This window comes from Labeo rohita, chromosome 13 (genome assembly GCF_022985175.1).
Source record: "Labeo rohita strain BAU-BD-2019 chromosome 13, IGBB_LRoh.1.0, whole genome shotgun sequence".
Lineage (NCBI taxonomy): Eukaryota > Metazoa > Chordata > Actinopteri > Cypriniformes > Cyprinidae > Labeo > Labeo rohita.
In genome coordinates this window covers 25,083,363-25,111,204 of record NC_066881.1, presented here as the reverse complement: position 1 = coordinate 25,111,204, position 27,842 = coordinate 25,083,363, and the positions used below count along the sequence as shown (strand labels likewise).

The 27,842-nt window shown below is 35.2% G+C and overlaps 1 protein-coding gene across 1 annotated transcript; it reads right to left on the bottom strand.

Moving 5' to 3' along the window:
• Positions 1-1,215: 1,215 nt before the first annotated feature.
• On the bottom strand, positions 1,216-25,912 carry thbs2a (thrombospondin 2a). The gene is made up of 22 exons (XM_051126026.1): positions 25,611-25,912; positions 24,639-24,710; positions 23,775-24,328; positions 23,330-23,414; positions 20,990-21,186; positions 18,725-18,865; positions 18,534-18,627; positions 16,433-16,603; positions 12,746-12,922; positions 12,443-12,616; positions 10,685-10,812; positions 10,295-10,447; positions 9,270-9,488; positions 8,273-8,380; positions 8,026-8,185; positions 6,884-7,002; positions 6,545-6,779; positions 4,177-4,404; positions 3,822-4,093; positions 3,643-3,740; positions 3,418-3,557; positions 1,216-2,220 (listed from the first exon to the last, which is right to left on the bottom strand). The coding sequence occupies exons 2-22, from the start codon at positions 24,703-24,705 to the stop codon at positions 2,213-2,215; spliced, it is 3,528 nt and encodes a 1,175-aa protein (XP_050981983.1). The 5' UTR covers positions 24,706-24,710; positions 25,611-25,912; the 3' UTR covers positions 1,216-2,212.
• Between the last annotated feature and the right edge of the window lie 1,930 nt (positions 25,913-27,842).

Sequence of the window (27,842 nt, the reverse complement as noted above, 5' to 3'; positions counted from 1 at the left end):
TTCCGTTTGTCACCCCCTACTGCTATTTAAAATCCTGTTGATTTGTCATAAAAACAAAACACAAGTAACAGCGAATGTGGGAAATCATTGCTAGAATATCATCATATTGTTGACGCAACAGTCAGTGTTTAATTATGTATTATGTATACACTACCAGTCAAATGTTTTTGAACACTAAGATTTGTAATTTTTTTTGAAGAAGTCTCTTCTGCTCACCAAGCCTGCATTTATTTGATCCAAAGTACAGCAAAAACAGTAAAATTTTGAAATATTTTTACTATTTAAAATATGTTTTCTATTTGAATATATTTTAAAATGTACTTTATTCCTGTCATCAAAACTAAAATTTCAGCATCCTTCAGAAATCATTGTAATATGCTGATTTGCTGTTCAAGAAACATTTTTATTATTATTATTATTATCAATATCTAAAACAGATAAGTTTTCATTTTCAGGATTCCGTGATGAATAGAAAGATCCAAAGATTTATCTGAAATAAAAAGGTTTTGTAACATATACCGTTTTTACATATAATACTTTTATTTAGCAAGGATTCTTTAAATTGATCAAAAGTGATGATAAAGACTAGAAGATTTTTATTTCAGATAAATGCTGTTTTTCTGAACTTTTTATTTATTAAAGAAACCTGAAAAAATTCTACTCAGCTGTATTTAACAATAATAATAATAATACATGCTGAAGGACCATGTGACTGGAGTAATGATGCTAAAAATTCAGCTTTGAAATCACAGGAATGAATTAAATTTTAAAATATATACAAATAGAAAACAGTTATTTTATATAGTAAAAATATTTAACAATTTTACTGTTTTTGCTGTACTTTGGATCAAATAAATGCAGGCTTGGTGAGCAGAAGAGACTTCTTTAAAAAACATTAAAAATCTTACTGAGTGATTTTTTGACTGGTAGTGTAAATATGTACAGTACTCATTCAGTACTCAGTACTCAACTCATTGGGGGGCTCATGCCAAAAGTAAATGTTGGATTATATCAAATTATATTATATTAATATGTATTAAAATGTTTAAAAAAATGTATATATATATATATATATATATATATTATTTTTTTTTTTACATTTTTAATTTTTTTTAATCAGTGCAAACAAACAAAATATCTGACATCTTTGAAAATCATCATACATACCATTATAGTATTTGAAACATTTCCAAAACACCAGTCTGAATGAAAAACTGTGTCTAAACCGTTTATTAAAGAAAAAACCTGTGACAACTGTGAGAATAACAATATTAGAAAACTTTACAAGGTTTTCTGGGAATGTGGAATAAAAATCAAAGGCATTGCACTTTTTACAAAATATAAAAAAATGGTTATGAAAAAATATTTAACAAGCAAAAGAAAGACAAAACATGAATACTCAGGCTCAAAAGATGTGGACGATGAGTGAGAGTCTCTGTTTCTCTGATACAAACAGAACTGTTTATCCTATTACGTCTTGTGCTCTCCATGACAGTTTCTTTAGTAAACAGACAAAACATAGGAACCGAATGGAAAAAGTGGTTCAAGACCGGCAAATTTGTGTTAAATGTAACTAATGCGGTGTGGCATCACAGGACAAACAAAACGAAACAATAGCACGCTCATTCTCACATTTGAAAAACACTTCTATCAAGTAAAAAAATTACATAGGCATGAAATTGCATTATGGTTGTCTAGAAGCGCAGCAATAAAATGTACTTATTTAATCTTTATTTCTGCAATAGTCAAATTTTGTCAGTGTAAACAAATAAATTAGTATTTACAATGTCTAGGTTCTGAAAGCATTGCCAAGACAAAAAAAAACAGACATAACTTGATATTGAATTGCAAGAGTCATATAAATACTTTACACGAGTAATTATGATACAGTCTTAATATAAACATCTTCATCTCAAAGGTCATTCATCTCAAACATTTATATGCTGATCAAACCCAAAGCCCCTGTTAGAATCGAGGGTTGTAGAAAAAGATGTCTTCATTACAACAACAAATCCAAAGGAGAACAATTCTGCACATTGTAACAATACACAGGAAGTACAAAAATCTTGTGCAAGTAAAGCAGTTGGTGATAAAGATGTCAGAGGACAAAGTTTTCATTTTGTAGTCCGCCAAAGTCTTTTGTGTTTTGTCAAAGAGTGTGGAAATGTGTTGTTGTGCTATAGTCTTTTAAGAGGGTCATTTCTTCTCTTGCTTAGTTATCTGAAAAGCAGAAAAAAAGTTAATTGGCTTGTAACTTATACAATATTTTAGCACATACACATGAATAATAATTATAATAATATATTTATTGTTAATTTACATAATATAATCTAATATAATAAAATGTAGTTAATTTATATTAACTAAATATTTACATTGATTAAAAACTAAATACTTAATGTATTTTAAAATAATTATATTATATTATACTTGGTTTATAATTATTACTGTTTTTAATAATACAATATTTTAACAGATACACATGAATAATAATAATAATATATTTATTGTTAATTCACAACATAATTTATAATAATATAATAATAACAACATAATTTAATCTAATACATTTTTTTATTTATATTAATATTTACATGTATTAAAATGGTAAATAAGTAACACTTATTTAAATAAGAATTATATTATATTATATTATTCATGGTTACTAAATATTACTGTTTTTATTTTAATAATACGATATTTTAACCTATATTTATAAATAATAATTACATATTTAGTGTTAATTCACATAATAATATAATATAATATAATATAATATAATAACACATTTTTGTTTACTGATATTAATATTTACATTTACATTTATTAAAACAGTAAACAATCAACACTTATTTAAATAAGAATTTTATTCTATTCTATTCTATTCTAGTCTATTATTCTTGGTTACTAGTTATTACTATTTTTTATTTATAATAATATAATAATAATAATAATAATAATACAATATGAATAAGACTAATATATTTATAGATAATTCACATAATATAATATAATACAATATAATAATACATTTTTATTGTATTTATATTAATATTTACATTTATCAAAACGCTAAATATTCAACACTTATTTAAATAAGTAATACATAAATAATGATATTATATTATATTTTACTAATTATTGTTTGTGTTACATTACTGTTTTTTATACAATTATACAATATTTTAACATATACACATAAATGATTAGAATATTAATATTATTACATGTATTGTTAATTCATAATATAATTATTACTGTTTTTATTTTAATAATTATTTTAATAATATGTATTTATTTTAAAATTTAACTATAATTTGAATATTCATATAAATGAACTAAAAATGTGTTAAAAAATTGTGAGATTAGGGTGTAATTTAAATAAACTCCCACATTCTCTTATGATAAACTACTCACCTCGACACTCATACTTGAGATCAGAGAAGTAAACAAGTTCTTGGGAAAACACGAAGAGTCCTAATCTCCCTCCTGCGAAGGTTTGATCATAAACTGGCCCCGAGTCTGCCATGATCTGTTTCCCCTCATAAACCACCACTCTGGAGAAAAACAACATTGATCTGTTAATTCCACACGCACTTTATAAGATTACAAGATCAAGTTAAAGGCCTTCCTAATAATCACCTGATGAATCCTGTCTTGGGTCTGTGGATGAGATGCCACCTGTACGCAGTATAATCCTTCCAGCCGATATTCTTCGGGTCGTGCCACAGTGTGCGGACCTGCCGGACCACGTTCAGCTATTAGTTTGAGCTTATGATGGACGCTAACAGATGTGATATTTGATGAACAGTCAGCCTTACCTGTCCAGGAGTGTCACCAGTGTGCCAGAGGGCGTTACGCAGGTGCTCTCCTGTGCCCGTGGTAGAGTTGACCACTTTCAGAGAAACCCCTGAGATGCCAAAGGCTTTTGAAGGAATAACTTCCCAGTACGTCTGAGTTATCTGCTTCCACATTACCACATAAAATCGACTGCTGGACTGATAGCCGAACACAAACCCAGCATAATCATCATCTCGGTCAGTGTTGACATAGAAAGTGCCACTGAAATCCACAGCGTTGAACTCATCGAAACCTGAAGAGAGATTACTCTGTGAGATCAAACTCCAAGTAAAAAATCATGACCAGATGGGCTCTTCTGACAGCTCACATACTCACCCACAGCAATACCGGGGTCAGAATTGGCCGTCTGAACCAACTCTTTGCCCTGATGTCTGACCACCCAGTTGGGATCAATTTGTGTAGTTCCTTTGGGATCCAAATGCACCATCTGAAACTTCCGGAAGTCAGTGTTACTGATGGCGTCGTTCTCAGGGCACACGTCCAAAAAGTCTGGAATGCTGTCATTATCAAAATCATCTTTGCAGGCATCACCTCTTCCATCCCCTGTGGATAAATAGATTAGTGCATCATTAATTTTTCTAAAAATGGTTAATCCTCACTTTTTATCAACTAAAAATATACACATTAATAATAATAAGTCAAATTATTATTATTATTATTATTATTATTATTAATAATTCGCTAATAATAAATAATATAAATTAAGTAAAAAAAAAATAGTATAATACAATAAAATAATAATAGTAACATTAATATGATATAATACATGCTTTGCTTATATTAATATTTAGATGTATAAAAATGTAACTTAATAACACATATTCTAAAAAATAGGTAATAAATAAATTAATAAAAATAATAATTAACCAATAATAATAAGTTATTATTATTATAAATTCACTAAAATATTAAATAATTTTAAATAATTTAATCAAGTAAATTAAGTAACAAATTATAAAATACAATATAAAATAATAGTGATAGCAACATTTATGATATAATACATGCTTCATTTATATTAATATTTAGACTTATACATTAATACGATTTTAATAATATTTATTTTTAAAATTATTGTTATATTCCTGTCCACAATTTAGAGTGTGTGATTATATTATATTATATTATATTATATTATATTATATTATATATTTACTTGTTAATAATTATTACTGTTTTTATTTTAATAATTTATTATAATATTACTATTCATTTACATTTTCAATTAAAATGCTAAAATGTTTTATATTCTACTAATATTATACTATAGTATATTAAATGTAAAATAATATTTTTATTTTATTAATTGTTAATAATTGACAGTAAATACTGTTTTTTATTTTAATTATTATTTTTTATAATATTTATTTTTATATTTGTTATTTTAATAATTATTTAAAATGAATTTAAAAATTAATATAAATTAACTAAAATGTATTATATTGTACTGTATTATTGGTTATCAAGGGTAATAAAATTATAATTATAATTATTATTATTATTATTATATTCCTGCCCAAAATTTAGTGTGTGATTATATTATATCATATTATATTTATTGCTTAATAATTATTACTGTTTTTAGTTTAATAAGTTATAAAATAATTATTATTAATTTACATTTGTAATTAATTTGAATTTTAATATAAATCAACCAAAATATTTTATATTATACAATATTATACTATAGTATAATATAATGTGTAATATGTTTTTTATTTATTTTATTAATAATATTACTGTTTTTATTTTAATAATTGTTTTTATAATATTTATTATTTTAATATTTATTTTTTAATTATTAAATGTACATTAATATAAATCAATCAAAAATGTTATTGCTATATTATTGCTAATGCCATATTTTTGCTATATAATTGCCAATAATGCTAATGCTATATTATTGGGTATTGTGGGTAATAAAATTCTAAGCGCTACACCAAAAGGAGAAGTATTGCAAAAAAAAAGTGGAACGTTCCATCTGGTATCCCAACTCCCTTCTTTAAGCGCAAAGCAATCTCAGCTGTCTTTTCATGTCACGTACATTAACATATGACTGGCTTCGAATGTGAAATCTATTAAATCCAGACTTTAGCACTCAAATAAGAGGGAAAAGTCAAGTAGGCTTTTTGCACAGATGCCAGCTCTCTGCTAAAGTGTCTGTTTTTACAGTAGTTGACTTTCTCTTTTTGGAACCATCTTGACACTATCAAATAAACCGAATATAATGAGGTGTGAGAAGTACGCAAGCACCTGACAACTTTGACCTCCAACTGTAACCTGTTTCCATGTTCCCATCAACACAAAAAATAAGGTAGCCTTAACAAAATGCGGCACAGTGGGGCAAACCGCACGCAACCACATGCAAGCTGCACAAGTGTGACTTCATTTTCCTTGACCCTGACTACACTTAAGAAAATGTTCCAGTTGTAAATATGTCAAAATCTCAAAGGATGCAAAAGGGGAAAATGTGGCCAAAAAAAATCTTGGACAAAAATGAACAGATGACTGGCTCTGGCTCCTTTTAAGTTTTGTAAAGCTAGCCATCCAAATATATTACCATTTTAAAGTCATCTTTGAACAAAAAAATTACTGCTACTGTTACTGTGTGTGCATCTGTGTGTTAACCTTCCTCAAATTCAGACTAACAATTCTAGATATTTCAAGCAATACATTCACTCACCATCAGAGTCTAGTTGATCTTTATTAGCCACCAGTCTGCAGTTGTCCTTGTCATCAGGAATGCCATCATTATCGTCATCAAAATCACAAACGTCTCCTTTTCCATCTTTGTCATGGTCGGCCTGATTGGCATTGGGAATGTAGGGACAATTATCCAGGCTGTTCTGGTGGCCGTCCTCATCAATGTCCTGATTGTTGTCGCACTCGTCGCCAACAAGGTCATTATCTGAGTCAGCCTGTTAAAACATACAAATTACTTTGTTTATCTGCTGCAAAACAGTCCTCCTTGTGTTTCTGAGTGTGTGTTTACTGGAAAAAGTTGAGCTAGAGCCTGTTGTACCTGGGCAGGGTTGTGCAGCAGAGGACAGTTATCACATTGATCACCCACTCCATCCATATCTGTGTCCTTCTGGTCAGTATTGTACATGTATGGGCAGTTATCCTGCTCATTCAGAACCTCTGCAAGATATGAAAACAACAGCATTACACTGAGCTGAATGGATCTGTTAATTATCTGGAAATCCAATAAAACTGCATCTGACTGTGGTGAGGCATTTGCACTGCTTTGTTTTTTAAAACCCAGCCTAAGTCTGACCATGACAGAATCCCAGGCTTGTTCAAGGGGTCATCGGATGCAAAGTTCACTTTTACATGTTGTTTGAACATTAATGTGTTATGGCAGTGTATGTACAAATCTACCCTATAATGATAAAAATCCATGCAGTGGCTTTTAATTAATCTGTAAAAATCATATCCCCTTTTTCAAATTGAACCATTCTCAGATGCCTGTCGGTGTGGTGTCACACCGACAGAGGCCGCTCCCATGATAGTTGATTGACATGAGCATCTTACCTCAGACCTGCCTTAAATCAGCTGTAACAGTCCGACCTCCATTGTTTGATGCCAGAACAGGGATGTAAGTTAAACAAGAATATCTCAGATTGAGCATTTGAGATGTTGTGTTGCTGGATGTAACAATGAACATAGTGGTCGTTATTTACTCCCGACATCTGAGCCGCTGAAGATACAGTGGATTACGTTTGTTTGTTTGTCCCGATCTACATATATCCGTCTATGTTTGTGCAAATCATTCGTGCTCCAACTTCACTTACAGCAGAAGTGAGTATAATGTTTTTTTGTGAATCTTTGCGATCGCCTTTCCTTATAACGTGCAAGTTTAAAATAAACAGGCTCGTCACTCCACAGAGAGGAGAGAGGGGCGGGGCGAGCAGAGCTCATTAACATTTAAAGCAGCCTCGACCAGAACAGGATGATTTTTGCAGAGCTGATTTTGGCAAGGTAAAAAGGGTGTTGTTTTACACAACCATTGAGAATTTTTAACCAAAGTATATTATAGACTTCTCATTAAGACCTTAAAGAATCATATCAACTTGTGGAAAATGGGCATCCGATGACCCCTCTAAGTCTGTAAACAAAGTGTGAGTTTTAGCAATTGTGGGAGTGCATGTGGTAGTTTCTCACCATCTCCATCAATGTCTACAGCACAGGCATCTCCCTCGCCATTACCATCTGTGTCGATCTGAGCGGGGTTGTGTTCATATGGACAATTATCGCACCGATCACCGACGAGATCTTTATCGTAGTCGAATTGCCTGGGATTGTACAGTAGAGGACAGTTGTCCTGGGACACAGGAGAAAAAAACACAAACTTTTAAGTAAAACCAAAACATGGCCGATTTTTAATTATATAATTAATAAGTCTGCTTACTGCCTCATCCATGATTCCATCATTATCGTCATCTTTGTCGCAGGCGTCTCCTTGACCATCTTTATCAAAGTCCTCTTGGCCTGAGTTTGGAAGGTTGGGACAATTGTCCTGCGCAACAAATGGGAAAAGTATTACTCCAATCGTATTTCAAAAATCATTTCAAAATCATCCTACATCACTGCAGAAGTTCCGACCCAGTCTTTGGAATGTGAACATGCAAAGAAGATCAAACACCCTTAACAAAAAAGGTAAAACAGCGACATAGGGCAATTTCGAAGTTGAGGGAGAACATGAGATGGGAGTTTTTTTTTCGACATACCCTAACTGTCATGAACAGGAACAAAAAGCAAAGTAAGACAAGATGAGCGTTTGGCATTAAGAAGTATATAAATAGTATTTTTTAAATGAAAATAACCGATCGTTTCGCTAGATAAGACCCTTCTTTCTCAGCTGGGACCGTTTATAGCCGCATTTAAACTGCATTTTGGAAGTTCAAAATCTGGGTACCATATCGGTCCATAATATGAAGAAAAATGCTGAAATGTTTTCCTCAAAAAACAATTTCCTTACAAATGAAGAAAGAAAGACATGAACATCTTGGATGACAAGAGGGTGAGTAAATTATTTGTAAATTGTTGTTCTGGAAGTGGACTTCTCCTTTAATACCAGTTTTAGCATGAAATAAACATTAATAAATGGTTTCAATTGTGTAAAGATGTCAGTATAACAGCTTGTAAACAATGTCATGTAACGTCACATTTATCTCAGAAAAAAACATTTGTTGACCATAAACTTGTTAGTCAACTAGAAAAATGAACTTTAGAGAGGAGCATTTTGCTAAATATATGCACCATAGAACATTCAATATCATAATTTGTGTTCTAAAGATGAAGGTCTACATGAGGGTGAATAATTAATGACAGAATTTTCATTTTTGGGTGAGCTATCCTTTTGAAAGCATGTCTTGTAGCCACAGAAAAGACAGTAACTCTATTACCTTTTTGCAATGATAGGACTGGTTGGCTCCACACACCAGGTTCTGATTGGGCCAGCCATCAAGGTCAGAGTCCTCACCGCAGATGATGCCGTCACCAGCATAGCCAATCTTACACTCGCATTTGAACATGGGGTCACTGAAGTGGCCAAGGTAGATACACTCAGCAGACCTGTGGCAGTTGTGAGTCCTCTCTTTGCAGGGGTTTTCTTGCTCGCAAACCTGAAAAATAAACAGACTTCAGCAATGCTCAACAGCAGTGCAATTACAGTTCCTAGCCTGGGGAAACAACAGGGAATTATGCTGCGGTCTTTCGATTGATAATTTCCTACTATTTTGTTGGTTTCAGCTGCGCACACATGGGCAGTTTATTTGAAAAACTATTGGATCGCAGCTATAAAATGTGAGACAATTCCTTTCAGCTCTTTGTCAATTAACTACTCTTGGGAGCTGGATCAAAACAATGCAAGCTGGAGGTTGGTGACAAACCAATTAGTTGTGGATGTTATGAAACCTTTGGATAAAAAAGCAAATGAGTCAGCTTTCCAAGAACTCTAAATAAAATTTATTCATCTGAGAGGAATGGGAGAAATAGAGCAAGGTCCATATGCTTGGCCACCATTATGGACCTGAAAGATTTTTTTCATTAAGAAGACATGCTTTGTCCAAAATGTCTCAGAATGTACTTTTTACTCTGGCGCAACTTGGGCAAAAGTTTGACACCTTTAGTATAACTACTACAAACAACATGATGCCTAGTCCACAGTCATTTTAGGGAAAGAACTGTCCAATTAGACCAGAAGAGACCACCTGATTGATATGCAATGCAACCAACCAGCTAATTTTGAGTGGAAGGGCAGTTTTACATAAAATGGTTGCTTCCAGTTTTGTGTATAATGTACATCAGGCGGTCAACAAACGGACTGGGTGGTATGTAGGCGTGCTGTCTGATATTCAGCCAGGCTAATGACACATTTATATACTTGTGCAATAATTGATTCAATCTGTCCAAAGACTACATAACTAACCTGTTTATTTAGATTGGCAGCCTCCACTCCCATTCCAAAAGGCTGATTGCCTTTGTATCGAGGAGGGCAAGGCAAGCAGTGGTATCCTGGATCTGTGTTGACACAGCGCTGGGATTCACCACTTTTAAAGCAAAGATCAGGCACCATATCACACTATAGGACAGAAGAAGCCAACAGGGATGTTAGGAAACATATTTGAAAAAGCAGTTTTCTGTAATATTCATATTTATTTAGATTGGTTGTGTTATAATCAGTGTATCCTCAAGGGTCGTAGCAACATTTTTGTTTGGCTATGCTTTCTTTGTTGAATTGTTAGTAATGCAGTATAACCGCTGCTTGTCACACGGCTCTAACTACATTATACTTTTCCCAGCTCTTTTCTCTTTGTACCTCATTCACATCCTCACACAATGTTCCATTGCCACGGAAACCGACAGGGCAGGGCCCGCACTCCCATGAGCCGTCAGGGGAGCTGGTGCAGTCAACACCCCCGAAACACGGGTTAGATAGACAACCATCTGAGGAAGCAAAGAATAAAAAGGGAGAGGCTTGAAGTTTACCGAAACTGAAACGCATTTCATAAATCTCATGACGAAACTAGAGACATAACAAGCATGACGTGGCAGTCTAAAGAGGTCCTTAAATAATAGAACCCATTGATAAAATGAATTTCACATGTATGCAACCATTCAGAGGTTTTTGAAGGAAGTCTCTTAGGCTAAGAAAGGCTGCATTTGTTCGATTCAGTAAAAACTGTAATATTGTGAAATGTCATTACAATTAAAAAAAAATACTTTCTATTTCAATGCTTTAAAGAAGAAGTCCACTTCCAGAACAAAAATTTACAGATATTGTACTCACCCACTTGTCATCCAAGATGTTCATGTCTTTCTTTCTTCAGTCTTAAAGAAATTATGTTTTTTGAAGACAAACATTCAGCATTGTTCTCCATTTAGTGGACCTCAATGGTGCCCCGAGTTTGAACTTCCAAAATGCAGTTAAAAAAGATCCCAAATGTGATTGCAAGATCCCAGCCTAGGAAGAAGGGTCTTATCTAGTAAAACGATTGGTTATTTTCATAAAAATGATCAAATGTATATACTTTTTAATGTCAAATGCTCGTCTTGTCTTACTTAGCCTAAACTCTGTTTTAGGGTATGCTGGAAAACTCCCATCTTATGTTCTCCCTCAACTTCAAAATCGTCCTATATCGCAGTTTTCCTTTTTTTGTTAAGACTGTTTGTCTTTCCATGTTCACTTTGCAAAGACTGAGTCAGTATTTCTGCAGCGACGTAGGATGATTTTGAAATTATTTTTTTGAGGTAGAAAATACGATTGGAGTTTTTTGACATACCCTAACTGTCTTGAGCCAGAATACACAGAGTTCAGGCAGAGCAAGACAAGACAAGCATTTGAGATTAAAAAGTATTTAAAAGTATTTTTTTTAATAAAAATAACCGATCGTTTCGCTAGATAAGACCCTTCTTCCTCAGCTGGGATCGTTTACAACCGCATTTGGGATCGTTTGAAGACACATTTAAACTGCATTTTGGAAGTTAAAACTTGGGGCACCATATCAGTCCATTATATGGAGAAAAATCCTGAAATGTTTTCCTCAAAAAACATAACTTCTTTACGACTGAAAAAAGAAAGACATGAACATCTTGGATAACAAGAAGATGAGTACATTATCTGTAAATTTTTGTTCTGGAAGTGGACTTCTTCTTTAACAATTAATCTCCGCATACCTGATGGCAATTGGTAGACCAAAAAGGTCAAAACTGAACAGCAAATACAAATCCGGCACACTACCAAACTATGCAAAAAGTATCAAAAACGTTTATTTACGATGTTTCATATACATATACACACAAACCCACATGCATTACAACATCACATTGAATAATGCTTCATTGTTCATACCCATAGGTGATAAAGTTTGAAGGGTAGTGTGAATAGTGTGTCACCTTTTTTGAAAAAACTTTTTAAAAATTCCCAAAAGCTTGATAGAAAGTTTCCCAAAATTCTGGAATGTTTACGAAATTTACTGGAAATTTTCCACCTTTTTGCAACCCTAATCCCATACAGCTGAACACAGTCGAAAAGTGAGAATATGTGTGGAGTGAATATATCGAAATGCTGACATACCAACAGGGCAGTCATGTTTGTTGCAGGAATCAGTGTCTTTGGACTCTCCTGGGCATTTCTTGCCGCCATACTGTGGACGAGGGCTGTTACACACGCGTGTTCTTGTCCTTGTTCCTCCCCCACAGGTGGCGGAGCAGATCGCCCAAGGAGACCATGGGCCCCAAGCTCCATCAACTACAAGAAGAAGAGAGTATGCTATAAATCTGCATATAAAATGTAGTTTATGGAGATAAATTATCCATGTATTCAAAATTTTCGGAAGTTTAATACGTAAGTAAGAAGCGCAAGGCTCCCAGCACTCACTCGGACAGGGTTTGGCTTCACATTTTTTCGTCTCTCTCCCGCTGCCTTCGCAGTCCTTTCCTCCCAGTTGAGGGACGGGGGAGTTACAGTGGCGAATTCGCGTGATCTGTCCCTCTCCACACGTCACAGAGCATGACGACCAGGGGGACCACAAACTCCAACCACCATCTTGACGGACTATAATGAAAGGCAGAGACCTGGCATGATTATCAAAAACAATGCCCTATGCTGCCTTTGAGTCAGAAGAAGATCCTGCCTGGAAGATCCTGCTCTTGAGTTTGGAAGTCGTAATTACGATACGATGTGTGTTCAAGTGAACTTTTTCAAGACAGAATGTAATTCTTTCATCTCTCTCACACTTTACTGGCAAAGTTAAAGGGTTAGTTTACCCAAAAATGAAAAATCTGTCATTAATTATTCACCTTCATGTCGTTCCAAACTCATAAGATCTTATTCTGGATGAAAGCAGGGTCAGAAAGTTCTCAGATTTCATCAAAAATATATTTTCCATATAAAACTATTTATCAACAGCACAGAAGTTGTACACTAATATTCACAAGTACTGTGAAACTTAACTAAAACCGAAACGAAACAATCTATGGAAAGTTGTGGAGGTGTTTATGTGCACTCGTCTCATAAATATGATCATTCTTAAAGGCAGACTTGACTTGAAGGCAGCAAACAAACCCACACAAACAATGACATCTTTCATTTATATTAGTAAGTCCAGAAGCATGAGATCCAGAAATGACAAAGGGCAGGACTGCCAATAAACTTAATAAACAACCTGGCACACAATTCTGGACCAATCACCCGATCCTCTCTTTGGGATTCAGCATGGGATAGACCTGATGGTGTATTTAGGCCAGTGGTGACACAATGAGCATTAACTGCGCCTCCTCAAACACTGTCAGCTATATTCTGTTCCCATGACCGCATGGGTCTGGGTATACAAACTGACAATACAAGAAGGACAGAGAATAAAAATCTTAATCTACGAATACATATTGCTGAGCAGTAATTGTAACAAAGACCAGTTTGTCCATTGCTGTCCAAGATACCAGCTGGTAACATTTGTCAGTTATAAAAAAACATCTGAGTCCACCGTAAGCCTGAGTTAGCATTGGTACACCGCAAAAAACCATATGCCGCTCATTAAAAACTCACTAAACATAAGTGATGAATACCAGCTCGTTCCCTCACTGATGGAAAGGAGTTTATCTATTAGCACACGCTCCATAAATATTTACAACAGATGATGAAAGAAAACACCCATGTTGTTATAGAATTATCCGACTGCCACGAAATCAGGTCAGGAACGGAATGGCTTAAAATCACTTTTGAGTGATGTAACATTCAATCAGTAATAATAACTGATTTGATGAAATGTAGGTAAGTGGGTGCTAGCCATAGTAGGATTACAGTTTACCGCTTGAGTGTCGTTCCGCTTACTGCCAATGCAAATGGCTGGCAAGGGCTTCTGTGGTTATTATAAGTGCTAAGGCCACGCTTGGAAATCAGTGATTTTTGTTTGATATGGCCCACTTTAAAAGATTACTTGACCCAAAAATGAAAATTCTCTCAGTATTTTCTTACATCCGTCCAAACCCATATGAATTTATTTCTTTTGAAAAACATAAAAGGGAAAAAACTTGACAAATTGTACTGGTTGCTCTTTTCGAAGCCATTACAGTGAGTGGAGACTGAACTTTCAGCATTCATAAAGGACACAAAAGTAAGTGGTCCAAATGATTTATGCATTACTGTATATTCAAAGTGTTTTGAAATCCTCAAACAAATATATTTGTGGTTTCAGAAAACTTTCAATATTATGTAGAAATTGTTCATAAACTACTTTTGTGACCAACATAGCCTTACTGGCAAAACGTACCTCAACCTACATTTTGTCACCTATACACCAAAAAAGTACCTATACATACAATTCACTGCAGTTTCCAGTTGAAATGAGACATCAACAACTTTTATTACTATTTACACAAATTATGATTAAAGGTGCTGATTATTGATATATAAAGCTTTATTTTTATATTCATTTCATTTCCAAACTGCCATGATACAGTGCCTTGCAAAAGTATTCATACCCCTTTGTGTTTTTCACGTTTTATGTTGGTAATGAGCATTGCTTGGTTTCCTTCAAACATGATGCTTGAAATTGAGGTTCATTAGACCAGAAAATCTTGTTTCTCACAGTCTGAGGGTCCCTTAGGTGCTTTTTTTGCAAATTCAAAGTGCGTTTTCACTGAGGAGAGGATTGAGTTTGGCCACACCGCCATAAAGAGGATTGGTGGAGTGTTGCAGTCATGTTTGTCCTTCTGTAAGTTTCTTCCATGTGCATAAATGATCATGGAGCTCAACTAGAGTGACCATCAGCTTCTTGGTCACCAGTCTAACCAAGACCCTTCTCCATCAATTGCTCAGTTTGACCAGGTGGCCAGCTCTAGGAAGAGTCCTAGTCGTTCCAAACGTCTTAAATTATGGCTACATGTTTGTGTGAACCTTCAATGCAGCAGAATTTTTTGACCTCAGGGCTTGGTTTTTGCTCTGATATGCGTTTTCTGCTGTTAGACCCTTTCTGAGAAGTGTGTGCCTTTCCAAGTCATACTCATTCAAATGAATTTGCCACAGTTTAACTCCACTCGAAGTGTAGTAACATCTACAAGTGATATGAGTGCTCCTGAGCTAAATTTCAAGTATCAGAGAATAGGGTATGAATACTTATGCAATGGAATCATTTTAGTTTTTTTTATTTCTAATAAATTTGCCAAGTTGTTACAAACCCGTTTTGTGCTTTATCATTCTGGTGTATGGAGTGTAAATTGATGTGAAAAAAACAGTAATTTAAAGCAGTTTAACATAATGCTGCAACAAAAACAAAATGTGAAAAAATGAAGGGTTTTTCCCAGGGTACTGTACATACAACAACCAGCATAATACGTTTCCAGATTCACATTCATCTGTTTCAGATAAAACTAAATGTGCTTTTAGCGTTGTTTGTGACACTTTTATTATGCATTTGTATAATTTTTAAGCTTAAAAGCATCAGACCTCACTCATTGTAATTGCATTAAAAGAGCAACCACTACATTCTTCATTTATCATTTCTGGATGAACTGTTCCTTCAAAGCTCATAACCAAAATCAAAACAACAAAAACAACAGCCAAAATAAGTATTTTTTTTCCATAAAGATTTAGAGATTTTGGCTGGAACTAAACCGAGAACCAGAGTCCTGGTGAACCGATTCTTTTTCCTCCATTTTCATTATTTTTAACAGCTGTTTAGATATTGTGACAGCTGCATTTCAGATCTCTCTTTCTACTTGGTTTAGAACACAAACCCTTTCGACCTGGTCTGCGGAGCTGTTATAGATGAATGCTTTACTTTTACTTATCACAATTATCTCTGATACGTCTGAAGCAAATCAGTGAGAGCACAAACTGTGCGCTTGCAGTTATAGGGTGATGGACCACATTTCTTAAGGCCACAAGCAACAGGATGTAATCCAGTACCACTCAAACAGCTGTTATGTGGTTTTCGGCCAAGGTTTCAAACTTTATGGACAAAACAGATAGGAAAATGGTGTGCAAAATGTCTTAATATGACCAAATCACAGGTGTTCAAAGAACGTGTGCAGTTTATAATAGTCAAACAAAGACTGGCTGTCTCACCACGGCTGTCGCATTTTCCCAAGTTGCATCTGCGGGTTTGGATGGAGGGGCCACTGCAGGGGTTACTTGTGGCGTCACATGACCTGCCTCTTTGCTGGGTGCCTGTTCCACATGTGACGGTACACTCTGTCCATTCAGACCAAGGCGACCAGCCATCCTCGCTGTCTTTAGCTGTACACACATAACATATAAGCATATTTAACACTGTTAACTTTGGGTACAGCTCACCTCGTTCTAACCCCACCACACCCGTCATGGTGCTCCATGTTGCTAGTATATTTAAAAAGCAAAGACAACATTGTTCTTTGCCTCTGATATTCTGGAGCTTAAGTTATACATGACATCATCTTTCTCAACCCACTTCAGAGCATGGGAACATACAGTAATGCTTGTTACTCATGGATAATAAAAAAGTGTGGTTGGCAAACACAAGCGGTTTTAAAACAATAACAGTTCTGTATCATTAAAGAAAAGAAAAATTAGTTTCTCAGCGAAGCTGCTCTGTATAAGCTTCCGTTTGAAAGTTTTTTTTTTTTTTAAATGTTTTGAAAGAATGTTTTGTTCATCAAGGCTGCATTTATTTGATCAAAATGCAGTAAAAACAGCAATATTATTTAATTTAACAATGTGGATTTCTATTTTAATGCACTTTAAAGTGAAATTTATGCATGTGAAGGCAAAGCTGAACTTTTAGCAGCACCACATTCAGTGTCACATGATCTTCCATAAATCATAATAATATGCTGATTAACTACTCATAGCACATTTCTTCTTATTATTAGTTGACAGTGGCTGTGCTTCTTTCACAAAAGACTTGGGAGTGTTTTTTCATGATACTTTGATGAACAGAAAATATGAAGAACAGCATTTATTAAGAAATCTTTAGAAAAATAAAATACAATAACAATAACCTTACAATAAGGTGTCATTTGTTAACATTGATGAAATGAACAATGAACAATACATTTATTAATCTTTGTTAATGTTAGTTAATAAAAATACAGTTGTTTATTGTTTGTTAATGCTAGTGCACAGTGCATTTAACTAATGTTAAAAAAACACAACTTGTGATTTTAATAATGCATTAGTAAATGCTGAAATTAACACTAAGATGAATAAATGCTGTAGAAGTATTGTTCATTCTTAGTTAACTAATGTATTTAACTAATGATAAACAGCAGGTCATATGGGTTTTCGAAAAATATCTTTTTGCAGTTTGTAACGTAGCTATCATTCAGTGTAAACAGTCTGCAAAGTTGTTAAAGGGGTGCTATTATGCTTTTTCACTTTTTGAACTTTAGTCAGTGTGTGGTGTTTATCTTAGGGCATAAAAAAGATCTAAAAAGTTACAAATCTCAAAGTCCACTCCAAAAGGAGATATTTGGTTTTTAAAAAATCCCTTTTCAAGAACTACAACAAACGTCTCCTTTGGACTACAGCGTTTGTTTTCCGCATGAAATGATGTCACAACACGGCAGGGCTGTCAGGGTTCCCCTGGTAAATTCGAAATTCCAGGGGCTAACTATGACATTATTGGGGTCACTTCAACCCGCAGACATTAAAAACAACCACGGACTTGGCAACACAGATGGTAGTGCTCACCAACTTACTCCTCAAAGTACTCCTTTCTGTACCAAATCACAACAGGCTTGGCCAGCTGACCAATCAGAGCAGAGCAGTCTTATGGAAAGGAGGGGTTTACAGACATTATGCTCAAAACTGATTTGAACAAACTGTTTTGAAATCATTGACAAATGAAAAATTACAGTGCTTTCTTACCTTAGACACATTTAAACCTGTTGTAGGGGACTCCAACACAATATTAAGACACTTTAAAAAACAATATGACCTGCTCTTTAACTAAGGAACCTTATTGTAAAGTGTTACCATAAAATAAAATAAAAATAAATAAATGTGCGCATCTGCCCCAAGACATAAAAAACTTTGTATCCATTGGTATAAAACTAGCATGGACAATTTTAACACACAAGGTTAGCATGAGAAACATCCCAAGGTGGCTTTGATGTAAAATTCATGCATTTAAATACAATTCAAACTAATGAAAATCTAAATTCAGCAGTGTATCAGAAACGTTACTCACGCAGACACACTGGACAGCATTCACCATCTAGGAAAGTGGGGCTGGCACAGGATACTGGAGGACATGTGATCTGATGGCATACAACCTTTGATTCCTGCAACATATAGCCACAAAGCATAAAGAATCAGTACAAAAGCAGAAAGTCATTAGCTCGTTCTCTTCCTTTCATCATACGTCACTGTTCTTCCTACCTGACAGGTACACTTGGTGCAGCTGTCCACAACCCAGTCCTCCTTATCCTCAAAGAGACGGCCGTCTTGCCAGCACATGCGCTTGTCTTTGATGTTCTTCATGTTCCCCAGCACCTCCTTCATCACAGTGTTCTCCTCAGTCTAACCGACAGACGCACAGCAAGACAGATGGACAAATGGTCAAGAGGAGGCAATGCTTCTGTCAATGTCTTCCACATGTAGATAAACAGAGGTGATTTAAACTGAAATAGAATGAACACATTTCTATACAGAAGGAGATTTATGTTCTTGACCCCAAAGAACAGGAAGCTCTGCCCTAGGAAATCTGTGATGATTTTCTCAACGTGACCTCTTGACCTGGAAAATAACTTTGGGTTTTTTGCTATCAAATTTCGGTTGATCTCTAATGTTACCTTTTGGGAAATGATGAAGAACTTCGTAAAGATTTCCAAGTACACTGCCATTCAAAAGTTTGGGTTTTTTAAAGGAGTTTCTTATGCTCACGAAGTCTGCATTTATTTAATTAAAAATAGAGTAAAAACAGTAATACTGTAAAATATTACATTACAATTTCTAATAACTGTTTTCTATTTCAGTATGTGAACCTGGACCACAAAACCAGTCATGAGAGTCAATTTAAACTTGATTTATACATCATCTGAAAGCTGAATAAGTAAGTTTTCCATTGATGTATGGTTTGTTAGGATGGGACAATATTTGATTGAGATACAACTATTTGAAAATCTGGAATTTGAGGGTGCAAAAAAATCTAAATATTGAGAAAATCACCTTTAAAGTTGTCCAAATGAAGTTCTTAGCAATGCATATTACTAATCAAAAATTAAGTTTTTATATATTTACAGCAGGAAATGTACAAAATATCTTCATGGAACATGATCTTTACTTAACATCCTAACGATTTTTGGCTTAAAAGAAAAATAGACAATTTTGACCCATACAATGTATTGTTTGTGGTCCAGGGTCACATATATTTTAAATTGTAATTTATATCTATGGGTTGACCACTGTACAGAAATAAAGTGTCTTCAAGTAATTTACTTATCTTATGCTTATGATTTGTGCTTGCAATGTTGACATTTGCAACATAAATCATATTTTTCACTTCTGTAGTGTTCGAATGCAAAAAATAATGTTTCAGATTTTTATTAGATTGTTAATCTTTGCCAGTTGTTTTCATTTTCTTTATTTTCTTTTTAAATTAAGTAATAAAAAAGAACACCCAAACTACAACTTTGCAGTCCCGAGATGTGTTAGCAAAAACTATCATGCATTTGTGGCCACGAGCGAAACGAGGAAAGAGACAGAACAAGAGGTTGAGGGAAGGGGAAAAAACGAACAAGAGGAACGCAAAAGGGGGGGAAAGGATTATTAACTTCTGAAGCACACTAAGTACATACAATAACACACACTAAAAACACACTGTGCTGATGAATTCATTTGTGCATGTGAGAGTGAGAACAAAATGCATAGGTAGCAGTCGAGAGTGTTAGGCTGTGAAACAGAACACCACATGGTCTGGAAGAGCCTCTGGGACCCGCAGCATCCAGCGGCTGGATTTCCCAGAGATTATGCCCAGACTCCCTCATCGCTGGGAAGCTCCCAGTGGAGGATAAAGGGGCTGTTTAAACACTGCCAGACACGACTCGGTTACTATTCACACTTCCTATCTCCCTCTAAAACAAACCATAAAACCCCAGCCCACATCTTCACGTTTTCCACTGCCTCTTCAGACCCTGTTTTCCTTTAATGGTTCTGTTTAGACTAAAAGATTTTTTGCTTGCATGGTCAGATATTTAATCCGTTATAAAATTCTTATAATCACACACTGGCCACCAACCTGAACAAATGTGGTTTTATGAAATAAACATTTCAGAGATCAGAAAAACAAACATCTCAATTTACCCACGTTGTTCCATATCACTTTGAAAGAATGAATGAATGGCTAAAGCATTTATATAGGGCTTTTACATACTTACGTACGCTCCAATCGAAAAACAAGGAGAAATTTAAGGCTCACTCTATCCTTTCAAGGTGTTTTTCTCACACAAAGCTATTGTATGACTTCAGACGACTTGGAGTATAGCATACAAGTCGTATGGACTACTTTTATGAGACGTTTATGGTGCTGTTGTGACCTTCTTGATGCTTGAAAGCCTCAGCCCCTATTCACTACAACTGCATGGGAAAAGAGATCTCAGTTTCAGCAACTCTTTCAAAGACATTAATTTAGTAAAACTCATTTACCACTTTCTGCAAGCCATCGATGAGATTGCCTACAACAATACGGAGACCTTTGAGCTCCTGGACCATGTTGGTGATTTCCTCACAGGAACGCTCGCACATGTCCGCTGCCATTTTCTCCTTCTGCCCAATGAAATTGGTGGAGATGGCCGTACCGACAGACACAGTCTCCGTACTTTCATTAACCAGGTTAACTTCCTCTGAGAAAGAAAATGGAAATGTTTAGAGTAACTTCATAACATGACCAAAGAAATTACCCTACAGATAAAGAGGAAGTTAATGGACTTCAATTTAAATTAATACCATATTAAAGTGTTCCCATAAGCATTTACAATGAACAGTCAAAACACAGCAGCTATGTTTGAGATTTTATAGCGGTGCATGGATTATAAAACACTTAACAGATTTGTAGGATATTCCACACCCCACACATTCGAGTATATCATTCTCTCACTACATTCCTGACATAAGTATAATAAATGCGCAGAAGCTACCCAGAAGTAACATATAAAGAAAGATAGTGATTTTTCAAAGCAAGTCTTGGAAAAGGAGGAAGGTGGTGGGGTTGGGGATACGCAACAGCAGAGGAATGCTGTCCATTATGCCAAAACTCCCATTAGATATCTGCAGCCATTTTGGGGTCATTTGCGTAAATATTCTCCAGATTAATGGAGGACAGGAGACACTAAATCAAGAGCCATGTTGTTACCTCCAGAGGTTCCCTTGAGACTCATGCTGGGTTAGCAGCTTTTTAGAGACTGCTGAACTCGTTCAAATCTCTTGGGGGCTTCAGTCAACGCTGGGAAAATAACTGTGTGTGCTTGTGTCTGTTCTTGTCAGGCTTTTGTGCAGTTCAGTTTAACTGTTATTTAGCAATACGTGGCACTTCTAAACTGGGGCACCAGAGAGTTTATAGAGACCTCTGTACTGGCATCCTAACGTTCAGCAGCTGGCATCCGTATCCGTGTTGGCAATGCAAATGGAAGCCTTTTTGACTGCACATATCCTATGCATACTTATTCAATTATAATTAAAAGGAACTGAGGCAGCAGTGCTAGAGAAACGCTCCCACCCGCACATCTCACACAAGGCTTAGTTTTGTCATGGTTTAAACTACTTATTCAAGCACAAAAGTCAGCCAACTCTAGGGATGAGTTCATTTTATAGTCACTCTCAGCACTCTTCTCTGCATTAGTAGGCGAGTAACGGGTTTTAATCAATTTATAATATGTGACCCTGGACCACAAAACCAGTCATAAGGGTCATTTTTTTGAAATTGAGATTTATACATCATCTGAATAAATAAGCTTTCCATTGATTTATGGCTTGTTAGGATAGGGCAATGATACAACTATTTGAAAATCTGCAATCTGAGGGTGCAAAAAAATCAAAATAGTGAGAAAATCGCCTTTAAAGTTGTCCAGATGACGTTCTTAGCAATGCATATTACTAATCAAAAATTAAGTTTTGATATATTTACGGTAGGAAATGGACAAAATGTATTCATGGAACATGATCTTTAATATTCTTAATATTCTAATGATTTTTGTCATAAAAGAAAAATTGATCATTTTGACCCATACAATGTATTTTGGTTTTTGTGGTCCAGGGTCACATATACATTAAAAAAAATAATAGATTAATTAAAAAAATAAAGCAGTCAAGGCATAAAAATGTATATACAGGAACAAAAAAGTAAGATTGTCACTTGCAATGGAGTACTGGCCCACAAAGGGCAAGTGAATGTTCATAAACTGGCCCGAAACTCTCTCTTTGGACCAGTGGGCCATCCCGGAAACCAAAGCTTTAGTCGAACCAGCCAGTTTGTGATCTTACCAAGTGTGTATAAAATTATGAGTATGTACTTCCATTCCATTTTTCCAACTCCAAGTATGAACACCCTGCCAATGTATATTAATATGACAGTCTTTATCCTCTTTATGGCATGTGCAAACTGGTTGACCCTTATACCACCACACTAACACGAGCGTTTCCCGTAAACATGATGTAATATGGTCAGAAATTTCCACAGCTCTGATCTGCAGATTTCGTGACCCACTTAGGTGAAAGCCAGAAAAGCTTAAAATGAAAACTGAATCCAACGGAAAACATACCAACCCTCTTAAAACAAATTCGATCATGAACTGCACAGAATAAATCCAATAGAGCTTCTGAAACATAGAACATTCAGAAGTCCAAGCATTATGAGAGCCTAATCTGACCTTTAAGGCACCAAAATTAAACCAAAGGTCATTAAAGCAGACACTTGATTCAGCGCCTTTCTGTGGTTTTCCATGCTGACCCTTAAAGGTTTCACACTTGAATGTAAGAAGGAATTCTTACCAGGTTTGGCAATCTCACAACCTTTGTTTCTCAGGATGCTCTCTACTGGTGTGTCAAAAATGAACTGTACATTCTGTAGTAAACCCTGTAAAATGACAGAGATTATAATTAATCAACTGTAATGACCATTTTCTTTAATCAGATTTAAATTCCCACAACGGTGGTGAATTTGTAGCATATCTAGGCAACAGTCCACAGTAATCAAGTTCTACAAACTAAAAAATATATATATTTATAATAAAATAATATATATAGAATCATTTTTATTATATTTATAGATCAAATTTGATCATTTTATTTATAAAACAGTGTAGAATTTTCTTTCAGATGCTCGAAAAAGGATTTTCCTTCTAACTTTCACTGCACAAAAAGTCATTATGCAGGAATTCTATAACAAGCTTGGAATGAAGTACAGATGATGTTCATGCAGAATAACTGCTCTTACCCTGAAGTGGTTTTCCCTAATAGATCCCTTGGCCACAAACATCTGACCTCCCTCTGGCTGCAGATGCTCATAGAAAGGCTCATCTAGGATCACACTGTCCATGAGGCTGCAGCCTACATACAGGTAAGCGTTCTCTCCGTGAACGTACAGCGTAATGTTCTTCCACTGCGAATCAGACAAGTCCACGTCCTCAAAGGACACCGTATTTTGAGATCCCTCGACCACGTAGACCAGATCCAGCGTGTTGGCGCGCCCATTGGACATAATCTCGAACTGACGGCTCCCATTGGGAGCCTCCAGACCGATCAGGGTTCCTTTGGAGCCCTTGTCCTGTCTTATGGTGGCCACAAACACAAAGCCCTCATTGTTTTGGACCTGCTTTAGGATCTGATGGAGGGCCGGGGTGCTCACAGAAGGGATGTGATCGAAGCGGATGAAGCGGTACGCAGGCGAGTCCCAGTCGTGACCCTTGAAGAGCTTGGCACCAATCGTCTTTCTGCTGATGCTGCTGACTTTGAAAAGGTCAAAGATGGATTCGTCTTCCACATGGCCATCTTTGAATGAGTCAACATAAGCATTTCAGCATTATGTGAGAATACAAGACAGATTTTATGTAATGATTAGGTAAGCCCATTAAAGTTTTTCAGAAGAATATTGCATAATCTCAGGTCAAAACTTTTCGAAAGCTGTTTTGCATTGAATACCACACAGAGACTCTGTTAATGAATCAAACACAGATGTGCTTGGAGGCAAAGAGAGAATCATTTCAGATATGTGCAAGTAAATATTAATGGCAAGACAGTAAAATAGGTTACATCCTAATTATTTATTAACAATTTAGGAACAGGTGGATCGTGCATTTACCTTGAGGTAGTGCTCTGATGCATAATAACAGCAAAGGCAGCAAGCAGAAATTTCTCCTGAGTATCATAACTCCTTTAAAAATACACATAATTATATACATGAACATAAATATTCCCAAATACTCATTTGATAGTCCAATGAAACACATTGCATGCCTTTAACAAATGTTTTATAAAAAATGAAAAAAGGCAATAAAACCCAATTGAAAATTGCTAAATAAATAAATACATACATGCATAAATAAATAAAAATCAAGTCAATCAATCAATATTTTGTTTTAAAGCAGACACTTGTTTTTTAAATGTATTTATTTAATTATTATTATTAATTTTAAAATCAGGCATTTGTGTTAAAACGGGGATAATAACACAAATTTAATGTAAGGACACTTCTACAAATGACGGTTTTGGGTTTTCCTGTGTCCACATTCCTTGGATTTAAATGATGGACCAATCATAATAGGGATTAATAATAGACCCTTTAACTATTTTATGTATCTCAATTATAACATTTTAAGAAGATTTGACAAAGGGGCAAAGTTCATAGGCTAATTAAACAGCTGTGGTCATGTGACTTTCAACCAGCCATGTAAAAGTTCACATAAAAGCAAGACAGTCTGAACTTTCATTTATAGTTCACAACTCTGTGTAAAAACACATCAACAGCACTTACTGGCAAATATCAATGAATTGGATACACCATGCTTCAAACGTACATTTATGTGCAATTTGACATTCAAAATGTTTCTTAAGTTAAAAATACATGATTTATTATTATTACATTGACATCCCAAACACTTTTACTGAGTGTATTAACAACATCGTTTAACTGCAAAACTAATTTTGTGACAGTTGTCTTTCACGTATAGTTTCAAAGGAAAGCAATTATAATTTTTCAGAGAGAAAATTAAAATTAGTCAAATCTAGGTTGCCAGAAAGTATAAAAATGCTCCCAAATAAAAAAATGACTCACCTGTTGGAATGTGCAATCCAAGTGAAACAGCACAAAGTCTGTATGTCCTCTAAGACAAAAATGTTTAGAAAAAAGGTCTTCTGGAGAAATATGCGATGCGCAAGGACTAAAATCCACAGTGCCTATAACATCCACACGCCTCCGGCTTTCAGTTCAGTGGCCTGAGAACTACTGGACTGATGCCCTTTATACGGTTCAGCCCGCAACCATGTCAGTCAGGTTCGGATATAAAACTGGACCTGCTGAGGGGGCTGAATTATATGATTCCCATCCTATAATGTCATACCAGTAGCCTACCAATGCAGTGAAACCCCCTGTCCTCCCCTGCAGTGACGTCTTCGCGTCCAAATTCCAAGTCAGAGTCACTGGGAGGAGGAAAACTGAGAGATGTGGAGAGAAACATGCTCACGCAAGATGCGACAGATGCTTTAGAGACTCGTGAATACAACCACTCACTGTCAAATCCAACGTAAGTTATGATACAAATACATATTTGTTTACATCCATTTAACAATGTTTATAAATAATAACTGTCATTTCTACTGGATTTTATGAACTTGCAGGACTTCAGCATCCAGCCACATGCAGCATTTCAACAACACTGTGGCTGTAAAAGAGGTTGAGATTTTAATTTCACACAGTAATTAAACCTTACTTTTAGTTACTTGTTTTTAAACTTGACTTGGTCTGTGAAGTTGTCTTTATGTTTCTTTTCGCCAAAAAAAAAACATTTCGAAAACACGACTAAACAGTTTGTACCCAAGAAACTAAAACGTGTTCTGGAACGCATATATGAGTGGAGCGGAGCCACAGGGATTTCCCTCCTTCGCCCAAAGTGTTCTGTAACCGCTCGGCTAAAGATCCACTCCGGGTTTTCTATTTCACACTGTCCGCTAAAGAAACCCCACTCGAGCGGTCATGAAGCGAGAAAAAACGCGATATTGACAAAAACGTTCCTAGTTGCTGGTAAACTCATACAACTCTGCTTTCCCTTACAAAAGAAAAAAACTATTAGCGCAACAGCAAATCCGCTCCCCACTCCGTTTCAACTCAACGCCACTCAGGAGACACCATGAACCCAAACAAGGACAGTGACACAGTGAACTGTCCCAGTGCTGCTAACAGCGCGCTTGCACGCTTCTGGACCAATCAAATTTGAGGACAGAAAGTTCGGAATTGACTGCTCTTTGTAATAGCATATCTGAATAAGTTTGAGTTATTTGGAATGTTTTACAGTACCCCTCAAAAGTTAAAAATAAAAAAAAAAAAAAATAAAAATACATTGATTACATTGAAGTGACTAATTTTGCATTAAGTTATTATAAAGATATAGATAAACTATAAAGTATTATGATTACTGTTCTGATTAAGTCAGACTTTCAAAAAATACATTAATGAATGCCAGTCCACATCCAATTTGAATTAGAGACATTGTGCATCTCACTTTTCTTTCACACATATTTCTGTGTATGCACAAAATTTACTATAAATTTCTATAAATTGTTTGAACAAGTCTTTGTTCACATGTGTGAACGGTGTATATGCTTGTAAACCGAGGAAAGATTTTTGCCATTCTGGACGCACACTTTGGAAATAATAGTTATTGCAAAAAGGGAATAATTTATGGCTTCTTTGGTGCATGTGTCTGGAAAGTCTGGAAAAAAATCCGGTTTTGTGCAGATTTCTCTGTGTGTGTCAATCCAAGATATCTCATATATTTCACTAGTTGAAGGATTCCAGGAATGTAATTTAGAGGTTTGCATGGTTTCAAACAATGGGGCTGAAATACGTCATGCAACGACATATTTTTGTCTCCCGAGAACCCAGAAAGAATGACAAACTGAGGATGACTTGATTTCATATGTTCATAAAGTACCAAGTCCAAGTTGGAGACGAACATAACTCTCCATGTCACAATGGTAATTCAGTGCACAAGCAAAGATATTGCGTGACGAGACTTAATCATTTGAGAAAATTGGTTTGTTTTAGATACTGTGCCATCTTTCAAAAGATTTCTTCTGTAAGTACCACTTGGCCAATTCAAAATGCTTATTTTGCCATTTAATAGTAAGAGTCTGTTGGTCTCATGTGGTTCCATTCAAGCCTGAGAGAGTGATATTTCATCCAGAGCTGAGCAAACATGCACGCTATCAAAACACATCACAGCTGAACATATTGAATATCACTTTGGATGTTGACATTAGTCCTACCAGTTTCCATACACTGAATGAG